The 24,339-nt window shown below is 43.8% G+C and overlaps 1 protein-coding gene across 1 annotated transcript in view; it reads right to left on the reverse strand.

Moving 5' to 3' along the window:
• RELN (reelin) overlaps positions 1-24,339 on the reverse strand; it is a 568,089-nt gene that overhangs the window by 115,477 nt on the left and 428,273 nt on the right. Inside the window, exons 32-34 of the mRNA XM_030217170.1 lie at positions 17,198-17,356; positions 15,400-15,588; positions 11,570-11,843 (exon numbers count right to left, since the gene is read on the reverse strand). Coding sequence (XP_030073030.1) covers positions 11,570-11,843; positions 15,400-15,588; positions 17,198-17,356 — 622 coding nt within the window. The remainder of the gene's footprint in view (positions 1-11,569; positions 11,844-15,399; positions 15,589-17,197; positions 17,357-24,339) is intronic.

Consider the following 24,339-nt stretch of genomic DNA (forward strand, 5'->3'; position numbering starts at 1 on the left):
ATTATCGTACCTGATTACTATACCCAATTACTGTACCCAATTACTGTACCTAATTACCGTACACAATTACCGTATCCAATTACATTGCCCGATTACCGTACCCGATTACTGTACCTAATTACTTTGCCCTATTACCGTACCCGAATACTGTACCTAACTACTGTACCCGATTACCTTGCCCGAATACCGTGCCCGATTACAGTACCCGATTACCTTGCCCGATTACTGTACCCGATTACCGTACCTAATTACCTTGCCCGATTACTGTACCTAATTACTGTGCCCAATCACCTTGCCTGATTACCATACCTAATTACCTTGCCCAATTACCGTACCCGATTACTGTACCCGATTACGTATCTAATTACCTTGCCCGATTACCGTACCCGATTACCTACCCGATTACCTTGCCCGATTACCGTACCCGATTACCTTGCCCGATTACCTTGCCCGATTACTGTACCTAATTACTGTGCCCGATTACCGTACCCAATTACTGTACCCGATTACCTGCCCGATTACCGTACATAATTACCTTGCCCGATTACTGTACCCGATTACTGTACCTAATTACTGTACCCGATTACCTTGCCCGATTACCTACCCGATTACCGTGCCCGATTACCATGCCCGATTACTGTACCCGATTACCTACCCGATTACCTTGCCCGATTACTGTACCCGATTACCTACCCGATTACCGTACCTAATTACCTTGCCCGATTACTGTACCCGATTACAGTACCTAATTACCATGCCCGATTACTGTACCCGATTACTGTACCCGATTACCTACCCGATTACCTTGCCCGATTACTGTACCCGATTACCTACCCGATTACCGTACCTAATTACTGTACCCGATTACTGTACCCGATTACAGTACCTAATTACCATGCCCGATTACTGTACCCGATTACTGTACCCGATTACATTGCCCGATTACTGTACCCGATTACCTACCCGATTACCGTACCTAATTACCTTGCCCGATTACTGTGCCCGATTACTGTACCCGATTACAGTACCTAATTACTGTACCCGATTACCGTACCCGATTACCGTACCCGATTACCTTGCCCGAGTACCTTGCCCGATTACTGTACCCGATTACCTTGCCCGATTGCAGTACCTAATTACTGTACCCGATTACGGTACCCGATTACAGTACCTAATTACTTTACCCGATTACCTTGCCCGATTACCGTGCCCGATTACCGTACCTAATTACCTTGCCCGATTACTGTACCCAATTACCTTGCCCGATTACCTTGCCCGATTACAGTACCTAATTACCTTGTCCGATTACTGTACCCGATTACCTTGCCCGATTACCTACCCGATTAACTTGCCCGATTACTGTGCCCGATTACAGTACCTAATTACCTTGCCCGATTACCTACCCGATTACCTTGCCCGATTACTGTACCCGATTACTGTACCCGATTACCTTGCCCGATTACTGTACCCGATTACCGTACCTAATTACCTTGCCCGATTACAGTACCCGATTACCTTGCCCAATTACCGTACCTAATTACCTTGCCCGATTACTGTACCCGATTACAGTACCTAATTACCGTACCTAATTACCTTGCCCGATTACCTTGCCCGATTACCGTACCCAATTACTGTACCCGATTACCTATCCGATTACCTTGCCCGATTACAGTACCCGATTACCTTGCCCGATTACTGTACCCGATTACCTTACCCGATTACCTTGCCCAATTACCGTACCTAATTACCTTGACCGATTACTGTACCCGATTACTGTGCCCGATTACCATACCTAATTACCTTGCTCGATTACCTTGCCCGATTACTGTACCCGATTACAGTACCTAATTACTATACCCGATTACCTATCCGATTACCGTGCCTGATTACCGTACCTGATTACCTTGCCCGATTACAGTACCTAATTACCTTGCCCGATTACCTTGCCTGAGTACCGTACCCGATTACTGTACCCGATTACCTTGCCCGATTACAGTACCTAATTACTATACCCGATTACTGTACCCGATTACCTATCCGATTACCGTGCCCGATTACCGTACATGATTACCTTGCCCGATTACAGTACCCGATTACCTTGCCCAATTACAGTACCTAATTACCTACCCGATTACCTTGCCCGATTACCGTGCCCGATTACCTACCCGATTACTGTGCCTGATTACGGTAATCGGGCACGGTAATCGGGCAAGGTAATCGGGTAGGTAATTAGGTACTGTAATTGGGCAAGGTAATCGGGTACTGTAATCGGGCAAGGTAATCATGTACGGTAATCGGGCAAGGTAATCGGGCAAGGTAATTAGGTACTGTAATCAGGCACAGTAATCGGGTAGGTAATCGGGTACGGTAATCGGGCACGGTAATCGGGCAAGGTAATCGGGTACGGTAATCGGGCAAGGTAATCGGGCAAGGTAATTACTGTACCCGATTACCTTGCCCGATTACCTACCCGATTACGTACCCGATTACCTTGCCCGATTACCTACCCGATTACCGTGCCCGATTACCTACCCGATTACGTACCCGATTACCTTGCCCGATTACTGTACCCGATTACTGTGCCCGATTACCGTACCTAATTACCTTGCCCGATTACTGTACCCGATAACCTACCCGATTACTGTGCCTGATTACCTACCCGATTACTGTACCCGATTACCGTGCCCGATTACCGTACCTAATTACTGTACCCGATTATTGTACCCGATTACCTTGCCCAATTACAGTACCTAATTACTGTACCCAATTACTGTACCCGATTACCTTGCCCGATTACCTTGCCCGATTACTGTGCCCGATTACCGTGCCCGATTACTGTACCCGATTACTGTACCTAATTACCTTGCCCAATTACCTTGCCCGATTAGTGTACCCGATTACAGTACCTAATTACCTTGCCCGATTACCGTACCTAATTACCTTGCCTGATTACTGTTCCTCGATTACCTTGCCCGATTACAGTACCTAATTACCTTGCCCGATTACTGTACCCGATTACCTTGCCCGATTACCTACCCGATTAACTTGCCCGATTACTGTGCCCGATTACAGTACCTAATTACCTTGCCCGATTACCTTGCCCGATTACTGTACCCGATTACCGTACCTAATTACCTTGCCCGATTACAGTACCCGATTACCTTGCCCAATTACCGTACCTAATTACCTTGCCCGATTACTGTACGCGATTACCTATCCGATTACCTTGCCCGATTACAGTACCTAATTACCTTGCCCGATTACTGTACCCGATTACCTACCCGATTACCTTACCCGATTACCTTGCCCAATTACCGTACCTAATTACCTTGACCGATTACTGTACCCGATTACTGTGCCCGATTACCGTACCTAATTACCTTGCCCGATTACTGTACCCGATTACAGTACCTAATTACTATACCCGATTACTGTACCCGATTACCTATCCGATTACCGTGCCTGATTACCATACCTGATTACCTTGCCCGATTACCTTGCCCGATTACCGTACCCGATTACAGTACCTAATTACTATACCCGATTACAGTACCTAATTACCTACCCGATTACGTACCCGATTACCTATCCGATTACCTACCCGATTACTGTGCCTGATTACAGTACCTAATTACCTTGCCTGATTACCTTGCCCGATTACCGTACCCGATTACCTACCTGATTACCTTGCCCGATTACTGTACCCGATTACAGTACCTAATTACCTTGCCCGATTACCGTGCTCGATTACAGTACCTAATTACCTACCTGATTACCTTGCCCGATTACCGTGCCCGATTACTGTGCCTGATTACAGTACCTAATTACCATGCCCGATTACTGTACCCGATTACCGTGCCCGATTACTGTACCCGATTACTGTGCCCGATTACCGTACCTAATTACCTTGCCCTATTACAGTACCTAATTACTGTACCCGATTACTGTACCCGATTACCTACCCGATTACTGTGCCTGATTACAGTACCTAATTACCTTGCCCAATTACCTTGCCCGATTACCGTACCCGATTACCTACCTGATTACCTTGCCCGATTACCGTGCCCGATTACTGTGCCTGATTACAGTACCTAATTACCATGCCCGATTACTGTACCCGATTACCGTACCTAATTACCTTGCCCGATTGCAGTACCTAATTACAGTACCTAATTACCATGCCCAATTACTGTACCCGATTACTGTACCTAATTACCTTGCCCGATTACTGTACCCGATTACTGTGCCCAATTATCGTACCTAATTACCTTGCCCGATTACAGTACCTAATTACCGATAACCTACCCGATTACCTTGCCCGATTACAGTACCTAATTACTGTACCCGATTACTGTACCCAATTACCTTGCCTGATTACCATACCTAATTACCTTGCCCGATTACTGTACCCGATTACCGTACCTAATTACCTTGCCCGATTACTGTACCTGATTACGTGCCCGATTACCTTGCCCGATTACCGTACCTAATTACCTTGCCTGATTACCGTACCCGTTTACTGGACCCGATTACCATACCCGATTACTGTACCCGATTACCGTGCCTGGTTACTGTACCCGATTACAGTACTTGATTACCGTACCTAATTACTGTACCCGATTACCTACCCGATTACTGTACCCGATTACCTTGCCCGATTACAGTACCTAATTACCTTGCCCGATTACCTTGCCCGATTACCGTACCCGATTACTGTACCTGATTACAGTACCTAATTACTATACCCGATTACAGTACCTAATTACCTACCCGATTACCGTGCCCGATTACCGTACCCGATTACCTATCCGATTACCTACCCGATTACTGTGCCTGATTACAGTACCTAATTACCTTGCCTGATTACCTTGCCCGATTACCGTACCCGATTACCTACCTGATAACCTTGCCCGATTACTGTACCCGATTACAGTAACTAATTACCTTGCCCGATTACCGTGCTCGATTACAGTACCTATTTACCTACCTGATTACCTTGCCCGATTACCGTGCCCGATTACTGTGCCTGATTACAGTACCTAATTACCATGCCCGATTACTGTACCCGATTACTGTACCCGATTACTGTGCCCGATTACCGTACCTAATTACCTTGCCCTATTACAGTACCTAATTACAGTACCTAATTACTGTACCCGATTACTGTACCCGATTACCTTGCCCGATTACTGTGCCTGATTACAGTACCTAATTACCTTGCCCAATTACCTTGCCCGATTACCGTACCCGATTACCTACCTGATTACCTTGCCCGATTACCATGCCCGATTACTGTACCCGATTACCGTACCTAATTACCTTGCCCGATTGCAGTACCTAATTACAGTACCTAATTACCATGCCCAATTACTGTACCCAATTACTGTACCTAATTACCTTGCCCGATTACTGTACCCAATTACTGTGCCCAATTATCGTACCTAATTACTTTGCCCGATTACAGTACCTAATTACTGTACCTGATTACTGTACCCGATTACTGTGCCTGATTACCTTGCCCGATTACAGTACCTAATTACCGATAACCTACCCGATTACCTTGCCCGATTACAGTACCTAATTACTGTACCCGATTACTGTACCCAATTACCTTGCCTGATTACCATACCTAATTACCTTGCCCGATTACTGTACCCGATTACCGTACCTAATTACCTTGCCCGATTACTGTACCTGATTACGTGCCCGATTACCTTGCCCGATTACCGTACCTAATTACCTTGCCTGATTACTGTACCCGTTTACTGGACCCGATTACCATACCCGATTACTGTACCCGATTACCGTGCCTGGTTACTGTACCCGATTACAGTACTTGATTACCGTACCTAATTACTGTACCCGATTACCTTGCCCGATTACCTACCCGATTACTGTACCCGATTACCTTGCCCGATTACTGTACCCGATTAAAGTACCTAATTACCGTGCCCGATTACCATGCCCGATTACTGTACCCGATTACCTTGCCCGATTACTGTACCCACAGTACCTAATTACCTTGCCCAATTACTGTACCCGATTACTGTACCCGATTACCTTGCCCGATTACCGTGCCCGATTACAGTACCTAATTACTGTACCCGATTACCGTACCTAATTACCTTGCCCGATTACCGTGCCCGATTACTGTACCCGATTACCTTGCCCGATTACCGTACCTAATTACTGTACCTGGTTACTGTACCCAATTACCTTGCCCGATTACCGTACCCGATTACAGTACCTAATTACCTTGCCTGATTACCGTACCCGATTACTGTACCCAATTACCTTGCCCGATTACTGTACCTAATTACTTTGCGCCCGATTACCGTACCTGATTATAGTACCTAATTACTTTGCCTGATTACCATACTAGTACCCAATTACTGTGCCTACTTTGCCAGATTACTGTACCCGATTACCGTACCCGATTACTGTACCTAATTACTTTGCCTGATTACCATACCTAATCAATGTACCGTGCCTAATTACTTTGCTCGATTACTGTACCTAATTGCCGCACCTAATCACTATACCTAATTACCGTACCTAATTACTGTACCCGATTACTGTACCCAATTACCGTGCCTAATTACTTTGCGCGATTACTGTACCTGATTAACGTACCTAATTACTTTGCCCGATTAACATATCGGATTACTATACCTAATTACCGCACCTAATTACCGCACCCGATTACTGATTAGGGAGGGTAGTTTACATAAGGGAAGATTGGGGGTTGATGATAAATGTGAAATCTGCTGTACTTCCATGAGCTTTCTCTTTCTGGAACTCAGCAATATGATGTTATGTAGTGTTTAGAGCAAATTGCTATGTGTTGCATATATTTGTATGATGCTTTTTGTATGTTCTTGTTAATAAACAGATTCAAAAAAAGGAAAAACTTCAGCAATGAAATAAAAATTTACCCCATGTTAACTAAGCCGAGCTAGCGGCTGCCATGTGCTAATGCAAACACAGTCCGTTCACTTTCAACGGGCTGTGTCGGCATTGCCGTGCGGCAGCCGCTACTGCAGCTTAGTAAACAAGGGGTGTTAATTTTTAAAAACTCTTACACGTCCCTAGAAGCCACATCTGATCTCTAACTATGGTATAAGTGACATAAATTCAGAATAAGATAAGCATGCAGTCCCTGCCCACTGTTCTAAATGGTTAGAAATTAGGGGTGTATTCATTTACATGCACTCATCTTTAAAAATATACCTTAAATAATTTAGTCGCACAAAATTTATTTGATGGATTATAGCCTACAAATTAACAGGCATAAAGTTGGTTTTCATATGTTAAAAATTTCTAATGCACATGAAAAGTGTTTTTTATTAAGACAAATGAGTGAAATAAACTGAAAGTCCCAAAAAGAGGTCATACCTTTTTCCCTGTGAACATCCCTATAAATCCTCAGCATTATTTCCATTTAAAAGACAAAAATAGTAAATTAATTGGTAGCACTGTTAGTAACAGCAGTGAGGCATTGAGGATGTGGTGGTGGTGGTGGTGTGAAATTACACTGCACCTGGGTGCTGTGCTATCTTATAATGTGTGTTGTTGCATAAGCAAATATGTACAGGTGTTTTCCCCCCAACTTTAAACATTTCGCACCTCAAAAGTGATCTGTATCTTGTGGAAAAGACTTTGCTTGCTTATCCGCAATAAAGCTGGTACTGCTTATGACTTGATATCACATCATGCTATTCTATTTGTGTTGCCTTTTACTGACAAGAGTATAATCTATCCTGTGAACCTTCCAGGTAAGATGATCAAGATGTTTATTTTATAGATGTAAAGAAAAGACTACAGGAATTATGGCCCCCTATTTATTAAGCTGTTCTAACCTAAAAACACACGATAAATACAAAACCCCTACATTAGCTATTGGAGGCATTTCCAGCACTCTGGGGGAAGGCAGCCGTACCGTTAACACACAGAAAAAGTCGAAACTCACGTGAAGAATACTATGAAAAAGATGTTCCACTCCATGTGGAAACTCAAAAGAGTAAAGCCTTTCTTCCCGAGATCCATCTTTCGTATTCTAGTACAGTCAATGGTACTAAGTCATCTGGATTACTGCGACGCACTGTATGCTGGCTGCAAAGAACAGACCATCGAGAAACTCCAAACTGCCCAAAATACCGCTGCCAGACTCATATTTGGTAAACCAAAATACGAAAGTGCAAAACCCTTACGAGAGAAACTTCACTGGCTCCCACTTAAGGAACGGACCACGTTCAAGATCTGCACGATAGTACACAAAATCATCCACGGAGACGCTCCGACCTACATGCTAAATCTCGTGGACCTGCCTCCCTGAAATGCCAAAAGATCATCCCGAAAATTTCTTAATCTACACTTCCCCAACTGTAAAGGACTAAAATACAAGCTTATACATGCGACCTCATGAGTACACAGTTGTGGAACGCACTACAAGCTGACCTGAAAATAATCGACGAAATATCCAACTTTCGTAAATCCCTGAAGACGTACAGTGGTGGAAATAAGTATTTGATCCCTTGCTGATTTTGTAAGTTTGCCCACTGACAAAGACATGAGCAGCCCATAATTGAAGGGTAGGTTATTGGTAACAGTGAGAGATAGCACATCACAAATTAAATCCGGAAAATCACATTGTGGAAAGTAATTATGGGCTGCTCATGTCTTTGTCAGTGGGCAAACTTACAAAATCAGCAAGGGATCAAATACTTATTTCCACCACTGTATCTCTTCAATAAGGCCTACAAAGAGGACCCATAGCTTAACTATACCACTTCACCAATCCACCCCATTCCGATTGTCATCTTTGTATAGCTATTTGCTTAGAAATTCTTTCCCATCCTTAATCTCTTTGCATCAACAATTGTATCTGACATCCTGGAATGGCAATGCCATAACAGATCTCTGTAAGCCACATTGAGCCTGCAAATAGGCGGGAAAATGTGGGATACAAATGCAATAAATAAATAAATAAATACTGTGTGTTAAGTGAATGGCAGATAATGTATGATGCCTTTAGCAGCACCTCTCGAGGTAGTCTTAACTGGTCTATGTTATCTGCTGTGTTAGCAGTTAACATGCAATAACAACCTGTGTTCACTGTAAGGTACAGTCCCCACCCACACAATGTTCCCTTCCATATTAGTTGAGAGCAGCAGTTAGCACATGCTACATTAACCGTTAATGCGGCCCCAGGGGCGTATCTGAAAGTCGGCGGTAGCGGGGGCCGAAGCCAGAGTGAGGGGGCACATTATAGCCCCCCTCCCCCTGCCGCTGCCATTTCCGACCCCCCCCCCCCGCTGCCATCGCCGCCATTTCCGACCCCCCCCCTGCCGCCGTGGGTACCTTTGCTGGTGGGGGACCCCAACCCCCACCAGCCAAGGTCCGCTTCCTCCTGCCGCTGCGAGGTTTTTTAAGTTCATCGGGATTCGTCCTCCGTCACTCTGCTGCTGTTCAAAGAAGCTGCTAGCTGAATGCAGTTTCGGACTGAGTCTGACGTCGCTGCTGCACGTTGTACGTGCAGGACGTCAGACCCATGTACAACGTGCAGCAGCGACGTCAGAGTCAGTCCGAAACTGCATTCAGCTAGCAGCTTCTTTGAACAGCAGCAGAGTGACGGAGGACGAATCCCGATGAACTTAAAAAACCTCGCAGCGGCAGGAGGAAGCGGACCTCGGCTGGTGGGGGTTGGGGTCCCCCGCCAGCAAAGGTACCCACGGCGGCAGTAGGGGGGTCCAGGGCGAAATCTGCGGGGGCCCAGGCCCCTGTGGCCCCATGCAGATACGCCCCTGTGCGGCGCTGTGCTAATTGTTATCCTGCCTCAATTCCCATGTCAAACGGCTAATGCAGTTTAGTAAATAGGCTTCTTTATGTTTTCTTATGGAAATGGCAGATTAATCTGTTTTTGTAAGTGGGGAAATAAAATAGTTGCATCACCGACTTACACCCTATTAATTTGCAGTCAGTAGCAAATTCAATTGTTCATTTGCCAAAAATGTATAATCTACATTCTGCGGCAGCTTGTATAATAATTATTAGATGCTATTAAACTGAAGATATTTTTGGCGCGCTCCATTTTTAATAATCAACAAGGGCTTTGAAAGAGTTTGATTCACCAAAGTTTGGGATATAGAAAACATTTCCAGTTTATTATTTTCTGTCTGTGAAAGTTGGAAAGAGGGAAACTCTGAGTAAATGTTGCTTTACCAAGAATATAACTTCACTGGCATTGCGAATCAGCAGAAGTGATTTTAACCAAAAGAGTGACAGAATTCAAGCATTCTTGGGGCAGATACAGAGGAAATTGTTAAAGCTGAGGGAGGAAGATGATCAAAGCCCAACTGGGGAAGAGTCGGTGTGGTAAAGTAATAGAGAGAAACAACAGGACAAACTGGGTGAGCTAAGAGATAATTATCTGCCCACAAAATGCCCATTTCCCCGCCCATAACCATGCCCCTTTTTGCCTTTGCGTGTTTGAAGTTTGGCACACTTCATTACAGAATATGCTTAGCGAGTTGTGCAAGTAAATTCTAATTATTGCCAATTAGTGCTCATTATTGCTTGTTAAATGCTGTTATCAGTGCTCATTAGCTTGTTAAGTTATGCTTGTTGTTATAGAATCCACTTGGATTTCAGCGTGGATCTCTAGGAACGCTATATAGAATCTGGGCGTTAGCCTTTAAACCCACTGGGATGACTCAATCTGGTTTTCCCCTGATGTGCCCATTGGTTACAATGGCAGGCCCAACCTCAGCTGATCTAGCTCTGAGATCCTATTCAAAGCTCTGAAGTCAGGCCAGCATTTTGAATTTTTGAATTGGTGGATGCTGGGCCACGTGGCAGCAGTGGCGTTCCTAGGGGGAGGCGGTGGGTGCAGTCCGCCCCGGGTGCATGCCGCTGGGGGGGGTGCCATGCGCCTGTCGGCGCTGCTCGTTCTGTGCTCCCTCTGCCCCGGAACAGGTTACTTTCTGTTCCGGGGCACAGGGAGCATGGAACGAGCGAAGACGACAGGTGCGCGGCACCGTGTCGTTTTGCCGGGGGAGGTGTCATTTTGCTGGGGGGGGGGGCGCTGCACCCAGGGGGGGGGGCATTGGCGATCCGCCCCGGGTGTCAGCCGCCCTAGGAACGCCACTGCGTGGCAGCAAATATGCTGTGTCCTCTACCCGGCGGCTCAGGGTCTAACATGGAAAATAGGGTACATTATTTGTGAAAGGGTGAACAATTAATCCACTGTTGGATGCAAAAATTTTTCTTTTGCAAAGATTAAATTTTACACATTCAAAATGTTGTTCTAATTAATAGTTACTAATGCTGCTGCAATGCAAAAATAGCGCTTAAAATTTAAGTATGGAAAATTTGGAGAAAAAAACCCTCTACACCTCAATAAAGTGCAATTACATCATACGTCTTACAAAATTTCCCACCGATAAATTTTATGCACTGTTTCTCTATATGGCTCATTGCATGCAGAATTCCAACATTGTACATGCAAACCAGTTGCAGTTTAGTATATCACCCTTGTGGTGATTAGAACATCCAGCACAGCAATTCTTACATGGTTGAAAGTGGAAGGTAGACTGTGATCCGCTTCCAGTTCTGGAACCTTTCAAAGGTGTAAACCGAACTCTCTGTATAATGCAGGCAGCCAATTCTGGGTGGGACGCATTCCTCAGTGACCTGGTGCCAATCCCTGCCGTTGTTCAGAGAATACTGGAGCTGGACTGTATGGGAAGCGCTAATAGATTTGCTGCAGCCCATGTTCAGATCAAACTGCAGGAATGTGGAGGCAGTTACATGGAAGTCCCAGGTCTCAGCATAACGGGCTTTTCCTAATAGAAGACCAAAGCAAATGTTTAGTTTCTGAACACCAGTTGTTCACTTGGGAGAAATTTATGAAGATTTTTCTGTATATGTAAAGTGTGTTTCGCATGTAAAAACGGGCTCTTAGAAAACTTAGATGTCGAATATGCACATGTTTGTATGAGTGCAAAGATGATACATAAATGTTCTAAGGGTGTAAATCTGGGAGGAGCAAGGGCACAGTTTGTGATGTACGGGGGTGTTTTATAAAGTATGCGAATACATACTTGGAGGCCGATATTCAAAGTGATTTAAGCGAGCAGGGGCCTTTCCTGCTTGCTTACATAGCGTCCCGGCGTCTAACCGGGGATAATCAGTGGCACTTAACCAGATAGTGCCGCCGAATATCCCCCGAGACCACCCAAACAAAAGTGGGCTGGTCAGGGGCAGTGCTGGGGGTGGCATGAGAGGAGCCCCAGGTTATGTGGGTGCCGGCAATATTCAGTGCCAGCACCCGCATAGCTAAGCAGCTTCAACAAGGCCGCTTAGCTATGTGGGTGCCAGCTCTGAATACTGGGCTGGCACCTGTTAAAAAAAAAGCCCCTGAGCCCCCTCCCATCTCAATGGGGACAGGCTGCCAGAGGTTATGTGGGTCTGGTTGATATTCAACCTGGATATTGGGCCACTCCGGCCCGCATAACATTTTTTTTTGAAAAAATAAAGGCTCCCAAGCCCCAACCTGTCCCAATGTCCCCTTTCCCTCCTTCCCTACCCCTGTGCATTGACCCTCCACCGCCTCCCATTGGGGGAAGGCAGGGGAGGATCTTGCGGGAGTGAGCTGCTGTGAGAGGTCTTGGCAACCATTTTCTCGAGGCGCCACAAGGGGCAGGTGTGAGGGAGCTGTGCTACTGCCCCCAAAGACCCCACTGGACCACCAGGGATGTAGATAAGCCCGGGGGTTCTTATCTTCACCATTGGGGGGAGGCAGGGTGGAAGGTCTTGTGGGAGAGGGTCTTAATGTGTGGGAGGAGGGAAGGAAAGAAATAGGGGACATTAGGACAGGATGGGGCTCAAGGGCTTTTATTTTTTGAAAAAAAAAAACAAAAAAATGTTATGCGGGCCAGAGTGGCCTGATATTCAGCTGGGGTCGCATAGCTCTTATGCGGCCCCGGCTGAATATCTACCAGGCCCGCATAACCTCTGGCAGCCTGCCCACCCCAAATTATCCCCTGATATTCAGTGTTGGTGCCCGGAAATGGCCTGGCACTGAATATCATGGATAATTTAGCTGGCAACATTCAGCGTTTTCCAGCTGAATATTGGGGGGGGGGGGGGGGGGGGGTTGGAGAACACACATTTACACCTTCAGAGCAGGTATAACATTTGTGTGAGAATTTGAGGATAATTTTAGAAAGGATGTCCGACTCAGAATAAAGGCATCAAAGTCAGTACGTTATATATAGGGATGTCCATTTCTCATGTATTTTTGAACAGGATCTGCCGACATACTGCCTGTTCTAAGATACATGAGAAAAGGATGTCCAAGTGTTGGCTATATTCAGCATGGGTTTTTACAAACTGAAATGTCCTAACTATAAATGGGGTAAAATAAGGGACATGGATATTTTTTTGGCCACAGAGGAACATCCATATTATAAAATGGCCACATATAGATCCACGTGGAGGAGTAGCCTAATGGTGAGAGCTAAGTGAGAACCAGGGCAGAGATCCAAAGGACACCAGTTCAAATCCCACTGCAGCTAATGGTAATTTTCTTTTCTTTCTTTTTTAAATTGTGAGCCCTCCAGAGACAGAAAAATTCCTACTATGACTTTCTTTACTCATTCCTGTGGAGAACTGCTCAATTGGAATACTTTTCTGTAATCTCGACATGCCAAGTACCAAGTCTAAATTACGGACGTCCATCTTTTGGACATGGACGTGCCTTCTCCTTCTGATATAAGAATTGGTTATCTATATTTTGGTCCCTTCATAATTCTGCTCAAAACACACCCACCCACCCTCTTGCCATATGGATGTACTGCAGTGTTAGATGTCCATATCCTGCATTTGTAAAATTGAGATTTGGATGTCCATGCAATATGGATGGCTGAATCCTCCTCTTTCTGTAACTGAAATGGGATGGCCTGAGTCACCCTTGGCACCAATGAAGATGAGGTCAAATCCTTCCTATTCTTTGGATAAGAATTCGAAGATGACCACTGGTGGTGGTCTCTACTAATACTTGATGTCAATAGTGATTGATGCGTTTTTGATGTCAATGTGGAGACATGGGGAAGCCACTGCTTGCCCTGGGATTTGTAGTATGGAATATTGCTACTCTTTGAGATTCTACATGGAATGTTGCTACTCTTTGAGATTCTGCATGGAATCTTGTTACTCTTTAGGATTCTGGAATCTTGCTATTCTTTGGGGTTCTACATGGAATGTTGCTACTATTTGGGTTTCTGCCAGGTACTTGTGACCTGGATTGGCCACTATTGGAAACAGGATACTGGGCTAGATGGACTACTGGTCTGACTCAGTATGGCTATTCTTATGTTCTTATCCTCAGTGTCTGATGCAGCTCCTGGACCCATGGAGATTGATGTTTCTGATGCCAATGTCAATGAACTGAAAAGCTTTTTTTTCTTTGCTTTTCTCTACCATCCCTTTCTTTGACATCTGAGAACAACAAATATAGTGAGGGGGATCAAGGTTAGGACCCGGGCATTACAGGCACCTTGAGTGGATATTTGTAATGGATATGGGTCTGTTGCATGGGGAACATATTTTGAAGCTGCTAGGGGGTCTTCATTTGGGCCATTTCATCTGGAAAAATAGCCACAGCAAAATCAAATGACTTCATAGTGACAAAAATAACCTGGTTGGGAGCCTGAGGCTTAAAAGTGGCCCACATTGAGCTAACATGAAAAATTGAAATAATTTAAAATTTAACGAAAAGCCTAAGGATTTATTTGATATTTGTGAAAAGACCATGCAACAGCAACAGGACTTACAGTCTGAAAAGAAGAAATTGTAAAAATTCTAAGGGGTGGAGAAGACTGCAATGGAAAATAGGTCCGATTGAGTCTGTGGAAAAGCTTAAACTGAGGAGGTCCCATGGAATACTGCCAAGTGGGAACAGGTATGCACGTATGGCGAGCCTACCCACCGGCTTCTAGAAGAAGTTGCGGGGTATTGCTTCCAGTGCAAGGCTCTGTCAATGATGTCACCTATAGGTGAGGATTATATAGTTCTGCTTGTCCTCAGAAAAAAGGCATATAGATTACATATACAAATGTACACACATTATTTGTGAGGAAAAACGAACCCACAGAAAAAGCAGGTGCAAATCTCTATATATACTTTTTTTTCCACCAAGGCAATTTTCAAAGGAACAGTATACTCATATTTTCCCTTTGAAAACTGTTGCCAAGTCCAGAGTTGCAGATACCCGTAACTTTGCATCAGTGTGGCCACTTTTGAAAATTGCACCGATTATAATTTCTTATTACCAGGCAAAAAAAAAACAAATGCCATTTGCTTTATCAAGCCTTCCAGATTTTGTAGAGTGATACATACCTATATTTTCACTGAAGATCAGGGCTGTATCCATGGAAAGACAGTCAACATCTACTTGGCCACCTTGGATTCTGTACCAGTTGGTTTGAATATCCAAAGAGCGGTCAAACTTGTCCTGAAAACTGGTGCGCGAACTGTCGTTCATGCCTATCAGGACATCATCTAAGGCCCATTGCGCTGAGTGCTTTCCTATAGGAATGAATCAACAGTTCAGAGATTATTCTATGTTACAGCTGCAGGAAGAAGTATAGAGCATTGAGAGGTATCTATGAGTGAAGAGCACTGTATCAGTATTCTGTTTGCAGTGATTCACTTGGCCTAAAGAAGAATGTCCAATTTCATGCTAGGAGGATATGTCGTCCTCTCATCTTTAGGAATGTTCACTGAGTTTTATTTCATTTAGCTTGTGCTATTACATTAGCACACACTAAACAAGTGCTAAAGCAACATAATGAATGCTAAATCGCAGTGGTGTGCTGGAGCAGGCTCTCACGAGCCGTTTGTTAAGTTTTTAAGAATTTTGGGAGCCGGTTCTCCATGGCTACTTTAACAAATGGATCCCAAAATGTGGGCTTGGGCCCCTCCTGAATTCTCTTTACGTTGCTGGCGAGAGAGAGCCCCCTGTTAACAATTTACCAGCATACCCCTGGCTAAATGTAAGCAGTATTTAACAAATGTATGTAGCATGCAAAAGCTTTTATAAAATTACCCCATATGGATAAATTGAGAGCCTGCCCTGGAAGCTCTCTAACCCCTTCTTTTACTAAATGAATAAATTTTAGAGAGGCATCAATTTGTCCAAATTTCTGCAATCAGCATGCCTCATAGTTGATTTTGAATCTTGATCTGAATAATAACAACAACCAGAGGAGCCAGCTCTATGGGTGCCAGTGGGTGTTGAGCAACCCTACTATTGAGCAAATTCCTTACTTGTGTCCAGGGAGGGGTAACTTGTATGTATTGTGTTTGGCACCACCCTTAGCGTATAAGACAATCGCAACAATGGCCTGTATTACAAAATATGCATTTTTTGAAAGCCATTAAGGATATTAATTAAAAATAAAATGTTTACACAGCTAAACTTGTGTTTACCCTTGTAAAAGCAGGGGTTGACATGGTCCCCTCTCTCCCCAGGAATGTGTCTAAATGTGTATGTGCTTGAGGACTTGAAAGTAGGCAGCAACTAGGGGCTGACACTGGAAAATACAGGCGGGAATTACAATATACAGGTGCAATCCACTGAGCACCAATCTTAATTGTCACAGGCATGCTCAGCAGAGAGTTTTTCTTTGAAAATTAGCATGCAAGCAGCAAGCACAAAGGTACATTGCCTTCAAGATCCCCAAGGCTGTTAATTATTGCTCTTTGAATCATACTTTAAATTCAAAGACTTCTGGAAATAAGTAACTTCAGCACTGAGAGTAAGTGAAGCCATGTCAATTAATACTGTTCCACAGGTCATTTAGACAAAACACTGTTTGATATCTGATGGTTGGTTGCTGTAGATTCATTATCCATCTGAAGCAGTGTCTTTAGGAAACAATTTAAGACTTCCAATGCTTTGCAATTTAAACTATTTCACCTTTAACTTTAAGCTTAATTAAACAGATAGAAGGTTTGAATTTATCCATGAATGTATGGATATAGGCTTCTTATATATTACGAGGTACTTAAGTTTAAAGTAAAAGCAGAAATGACTTAAATTGCTATGCAGTGGATGTCTTATTTTATTCCCTGGTAACCTGAGTGGCTACATTTTCTTTATCAACTTTGGATGTTATGATGGATCAGTGCTCACCATGTTGTGGCTGCCACCAACGGAAGGCAGTGGCTGGCGTTTTAGCCTCACGAGGCAATTCTATTGAAATGATCTGTGGTTCTAGGAAAGACATGAAGTCTAGCTCCCGCAGCAAGACCCAACTGATCCCGTTGTCATTGGTGTACTGGACAACAAGCCCTGCAACAAACAAACAAAAGCACTTCCAGAAGTACACAAGTATTCCTTGGAGGAGGAGTGGCCTAGTGGTTAGGGTGGTGGACTCTGGTCCTGAGGAACTGAGTTCAATTCCCACTTCAGGCACAGCTCCTTGTGACTCTGGGCAGTCACTTAACCCTCCATTGCCCCATGTAAGCCACATTGAGCCTGCCATGAGTGGGAAAGCGCAGGGTACAAATGTAACTAAAAAAAACAAAAAAAACCCCATGCACAACACACAGCAAAGGTTTAGGAGGAGATGAAGAAGAGACATAACAGCCCTCATTTAGAAGCCCTAATCATGATTTATATGTGTAAATACTGACATTTGAATGTGCATGCTGAACAAATGCTGAGAACCTAGTCTAGACAGCAGGGATTATATGTATCCATCTACAATATGTGCATATAGAATGGAGGTAGGGTTTGGGTGGAACTAGGTGAAAATCTGAGACCATTGTCTTTTCATGGCATTCTTTACACTCCCTTCCTTTTGTCCTCTATTAAGGGAGTTCAACTCACTATAAAGGACTCTGTGAGGTTATTGGGGGTCATACGCGATAAAGATTTTAAATTTCCCCAGAATTCTCCATCACAAAAATGAATACGTTCAGTCTGTTCCATCCTAGATCTCTTTTCATTTCATGTTCTGATCCTGGGCCCTGCTCACCCCTAATTTTGATTTTTTGCCATTCTTTATACCAGCGACCCTTTTCCTCAACTGAGAAGGCTCCAAATAATATAAAATGCATCTGTTAAACTACTTCTAGGAAAGAAGAAGTTTGATGATGTTACCCTCTATTACAGGCTGAGCCCTGGCTTCTAGTATCCTACCAGAATCCATTCAATATTTTGACAGTTGTCCACCAGGTTTTATGTTGGTCTCCCTCCTATTTCTCTCTAGCCTGTTGTAACTGTACTCACCACTAAGGCCTCTTTGCTCCTCCCAACAAAATCTTTCCGACCATCCCCTCCTACTTAAATTAGGTTGGACTAAACAAGGAACTCTGGCTTCAGTGTAATGCTTAGGGGCCCTTTTACAGAATGGCGGTACCCCAACGTGAGCTTACCGTTTCGTCTCTTCTGGGACTACCGCCGGACCAAATGTGGCTGCCGGTGGTAGTCCTGTCCTGAGTGTGCGCCATTTCAAGGGAAAAAGAAAACCTCCGGAAATGGCTTTTGCAGTGGTAACCCAACAGTAATTGGGCATTGCCACACTGCCCGGCTACCACCGGGTTAGCGCCGGAGCCCTTATCACCACCTCAATAGGTGGCAGAAAGGGGTTCCTGCCATATGGCCATGTGGTAAGAGGTCTCTCACCGCTTGGTCATTTCTTTTTTTTTTTTTAATGAGCTTTTGCCGGTTGTGGAAAAAAAGGGCCCTGGCGTGTGGGGAAAAACGGCCCCGCCAATACCGCAGGGCCATTTTTCCTGCAGCTTAGTAAAAGAACCCCTCAGATATTAGAATGGAATCCTCTTTCAAGAAATTCAAATCCTTTCTTGAAACCTATTTTTGTCAAGTGCTCCCAAGGAGGTTTGATAACAGAGATAACACGATGTCACAAGTGCTGAAGCCAGTCTCCACCCTACCCACAGGAATATTATGGGCCTATACACGGTTAGCGTGCACTAATGCTTAGTAAACAGGGCCCTTAAATTAAAATTTTGAAATTACATTCAAGAAAATACAATATGTTCAAAGGTAGTGTAAAGCTTCTGCTGATATTTGGTGAATATACACACATTTGTATTTTCAGCAGGGGAGAAATCACTCAGACACATGGTTCTCAACTGTCATTAATAACATATAGCAGATGTTACTATCACCTTCTCTTCCTAGGGATATGTTAAGATTTGTTTGGCATATGGAACAAGAATATATATATATATATATATATATATATATATATATATATATATATATATATATATATATCATGCCTAAAAATTTGGCACAGAAATGAAATTCGCTTAGGTGTATTCTATAAAGTACACTTTAATTTAGGTGTACTTTATAGAATAAGCCTAAATATCCACACAGTTGATAGAATACGCCTAGCTCCGGTCCACACGAATAAATGTAGTCACGGTCAATTATACCAAGTAAAACCCAGTGTAAATCCCAACACCTAAATAAGGCGTGGAGCAGGCGTATTCTATAACAATGCGCATAGATTTTAGAAATGCCCACAACCTGCCTATTCCATGCCCATAACCACGCCACTTTTCAACTATGCAACTTATACTTATGCACACCACGGTAAGAATATGCTTAGAAACTAGTGCACGTAAATTCTAATTAATGCTAATTAGTGTTGATAATTGGCAGCTAAAATCCAATTATCAGCACTGATCGGCTTGTGAACTAATTAAGTTATGCACACTGTTGTGGAATACACTTCGATTTCTGTGCGAAAATCTAGGCGCAGTATACAGAATCTCGGGGATGGTATCTTGGATGTTGGAGTTAAGCTGCTCTTGCATAGTCCGTTTCCTGCTCCACCTCCATTGCTGCCTTCACTATCATCGCTTACTTTGTTGGATTAAGATCTCTGCTGTTCTTCCATATGGCTCTTCCTGGCTCTACAAACACCCCTGTTCCTATCACAACTGTGTTACAGCACTTTGGGGTCCTTTTACTAAGCTATGGTAGGCACTAATGCGTACCTACTTTGTGTCAAAAAGCACTGCCACAGGACTCACTGAGGCACACGCTAATCCTGTGCTAAAATGTTTTTAAAAATTATTCAGTGCAGGAGGCGTGACGACGATGGGCAGAAAGTAGGCATGTCCTGTGATAATCAGGTAGCATGGGCACATTGCTGTGTGCTGCCGATTACCATGGAGTTAGCGTGGGAGTCCTTAGAGCCAAGAAAATAGGTGTCGGTAAGAGCTCCTGCAGTAATGGCCACAAGTTAATTGGTAAATTAGTGCATGGCCATTAAAGAACAATTTGGAAATGCAGCCATTTTACTGCCATGCTAAAAGTGGTCACAGTGCGCAGGAAATCCATATGCTGACAACAGCGACAGCCACTTTTTAGCGTGGCTTGGTAAAAAGGGAAAGGGAAATGGGACTTGACGTACTGCCTTTCTGTGGTATTTTGCATCTATATTCAAAGCAGTTTACATATATTCAGGTACTTATTTTGTACCTGGGGAAATGGAGTGTTAAGTGACTTGCCCACAGTCACAAGAAGCTGCAGTGGGAATTGAACCCAGTTCCCCAGGATCAAAGTCTGTTGCACTAACCACTAGGCTACTCCTCGTGGCACCTACCAGCTGCAGAAATGTTGGTGGCCAGCCATATTCATTCATTTTCAGTGGCACTATCTGGATGGTGCCACTGAAAATCATTACAGACTACCCCAGCACTGCTCAGATATTGCCGGGGTAGAACATGGGTAGAACATGGGTAGACCCTGGGCGTTCCTTTTAAATAATCCAGATAGTGGTGATATTCAGTTATCTGGATAGTGGGCTGAATATAATCACTATCCAGATAAAGACAGCATTTGCCGCTTTCCACCTATATTCAGAGCTGGCCTCTATCCAGATACTGTCACTAAATATACAATCATAATCAGATTGTGAAATGGTTATGTACAGAGCTAAAGTCATAAGTACATAAGTAATGCCACACTGGGAAAAGACCAAGGGTCCATCGAGCCCAGCATCCTGTCCACAACAGCGGCCAATCCAGGCCAAGGGCACCTGGCAAGCTTCCCAAACGTACAAACATTCTATACATGTTATTCCTGGCATTGTCAAGTGAAACCGAGGCTCTGATCTCTAGATTCTCCTTCCTGCTCTCCCTGTGGGTCTAATGATTGATGCTGATATTTTTAATTAGAGAAATTTGAAATAGCAACATCAGGGTTAAGATCTGGGAAGAGCTGCATGCATGCTTTGGGACTACTTAGATCAACCCGTCATTTTTCCATTATGATGATCTGTACAATTTGGCACCTATTTTGCTTGATCTTAATTGTGATAAAATGCAGTCCTATCTTTACGCAGTTCTTCATAGCCAGTTAAGTGTTGAATATCGCACTTAGGGGCCCTTTTCTAAAGGGTTGCTGAGCGGCAACCCGGAACTACCACCGGCCCAACTCAGCCTCTGGCGGTAGTTCTGCCTCAAGCGTGTGCCATTTCCAGTGCAAAATAAAAAATATTTTTGGAAATTTTACCACAATGCTAACTCGGCGGTAATTGGTGCTGCCCAGTTACTACCGGGTAACCGCAGGAGCTCTTACTGCCACCTCAATGGGTGGTGGTAAGTGCTCTCCACCGCATGGCCATGCGGTGAGTAATCTTACCTCATGGCTATTTTTAGGTGCTTTTCATCCGCTGCGGTAAAAATGGCCCCAGCCGCTACCGCAGAGTCCTTTTTACTGCAGCTTGGTAAAAGGACCCCTTAACCAGCTATGTTTTCGCCAGCTCCATATAGCCGGAAATTCAATGCCAGAGCCAGCACATGGCCCGGCATTGAATTTCCAGGAATAACGCCAGTGGTGCTCAGCAAAACACTGACTGCCGCTGGCCGAATCAGGCCCCATATGTTATCTGTTTTACTACGTTTCATAATTTGTGAGCTGCTTATAATATATTATATTATATTATATTATATTATAGGTGGTACATTAAAAGTAATTTATTTATTTATTTGTAACATTTGTATCCCGCATTTTCCCACATATTAGCAGGCTCAATGTGGCTTACAAAATACCGTAATGGTGGACGCCAAGTACGGTAGGTTTTTAAACAAATACAATTAAAAAAGGGTCAGATAAGGTAGGGGTAAATGGGTACAATAAGGGACAAGGAAATAAGAAATAAAATATTCATTGCAATGTATGTATAGATGCATTGTAGAGTTGAGGCATTTAAGTAGAATCAATAGGGTAGGCCTTGCAAAAACAGAGAGGCCTTTAAAGTTCGCTTGAAGTTTTGATGGTCGTAGCGTCGTTTTCACACTTTTTGGTAATGCATTCCACATTTGCGTACTTAAGTAAGAAAAATTGGATGCATAGGTTGATTTGTATCTGAGTCCAATGCAGCTTGGATAGTGAAGGTTCAGATAAGTATGTGATAAACTGATTCTGTTTCTGGCTGGAAGATCTATTAAATCAATCATATATCCTGGGGCATCACCGTAGATTATCTTGTGGACCAGAGAGCAAATTTTGAAAGTAAAGAATCATTAGCCATAAACAATGTAAGTGCCATGGCAAGGTTTTAAAATCAACACCAACAATACAAGTAGGAAGGTTTCATTGTCACATTCCCCTCACCCACAGTCATGTTACCTTTATATGAACCAAGATTGGTATGATCAGAGGTCATGTAGAGTTTTTAATACAGTGCTTCCAGTGAAAGAACATTTAAAACCATTACTGGGCAGATTCATATGAAGGGCAGCTCAAGGTCAAATGAAATATAAAGAGGGAAAAAGGAAGAGCAGAGAGAGAAGATACTTTCAGGGTAAAGGGTCACTTAGAGACAGCAGCAATTAATATAGAGAAGTTAAAATGCACAGAGCCTGAAGGTATCTTGTAGACTAATAGATTTATTGAAGCATAAGGTTTCAAGGGCTGGAGTCCATGTTGTCAGATGCAAGCTCATGCCTCAATAAATCTAATAGTCCATAAGGTGCCATCAGATTCTGAGTCATTTTTGCTACTGCAGACTAACATAGCTGCTCCTCTGGAACTAATTGGAAGAGCAGAAACTGGTAAGTTATAAAACAGACAGAAGCACGTAAGTGTGACTTAAACATGAAAGACATGTCACTGTCTGAATTCACATTTTCCTTTATTTATCGACAATGGAACAACTAGGGGATTTAATAAATATTTTCCATGTGTAAAGCACGTCTTATGCTCAGAAAAGTTGTATACACATGTAAGGGAAAACAAAGGGGGGGTGGGGAAGATAGGCTCTTTCCAACAACGGAGAAGGCATATGATTATAAGTAAAAAATAATGTTTATTACACAGTTGACTCAACACAGCTGTGTTTCGGCGCCGTAGCGCTTCTTCAGGAGTCTTCTAAAGGTTTATCAGGTGCTTGGATAGTTAACACACAACAAGACAATGTACAGAGGAACACACAATTCCTTCTTTCAAAGACAATAGCAGTGCAACATATACGGCGCCGAAACACCCCCCTTTGTTTTCCCTCTACTACTACTACTACTACTATTTAGCATTTCTATAGCGCTACAAGGCGTACGCAGCGCTGCACAAGCATAGAAGAAAGACAGTCCCTGCTCAAAGAGCTTACAATCTAATAGACAAAAAATAAATAAGTAAGCAAATCACATCATTAATGTGAATGGGAAGGAAGAGAGGAGGGTAGGTGGAGGCAAGTGGTTACAAGTGGTTACGAGTCAAAAGCAATGTTAAAGAGGTGGGCTTTCAGTCTAGATTTAAAGGTGGCCAAGGATGGGGCAAGACGTAGGGGCTCAGGAAGTTTATTCCAGGCATAGGGTGCAGCGAGACAGAAGGCGCGAAGACTGGAGTTGGCAGTAGTGGAGAAGGGAACAGATAAGAAGGATTTATCCATGGAGCGGAGTGCACGGGAAGGGGTGTAGGGGAAGGACGGGTGTGGAGAGATACTGGGAGCAGCAGAGTGAGTACATTTATAGGTTAGTAGAAGAAGTTTGAACAGGATGCGAAAACGGATAGGGAGCCAGTGAAGGGTCTTGTGGAGAGGGGTAGTATGAGTAAAGCGACCCTGGCGGAAGATGAGACGGGCAGCAGAGTTTTGAACTGACTGGAGAGGGGAGAGGTGTCTAAGTGGGAGGCCAGCAAGAAGCAGATTGCAGTAGTCTAAACGAGAGGTGACAAGGGTGTGGATGAGGGTTTTGGTAGAGTGTTCGGAAAGAAAGGGGCGGATTTTACGGATGTTGTAAAGAAAGAAACGACAGGTCTTGGCAATCTGCTGGATATGAGCAGAGAAGGAG

This window comes from Microcaecilia unicolor, chromosome 10, assembly GCF_901765095.1.
Source record: "Microcaecilia unicolor chromosome 10, aMicUni1.1, whole genome shotgun sequence".
NCBI classification, from domain to species: Eukaryota; Metazoa; Chordata; class Amphibia; order Gymnophiona; family Siphonopidae; genus Microcaecilia; species Microcaecilia unicolor.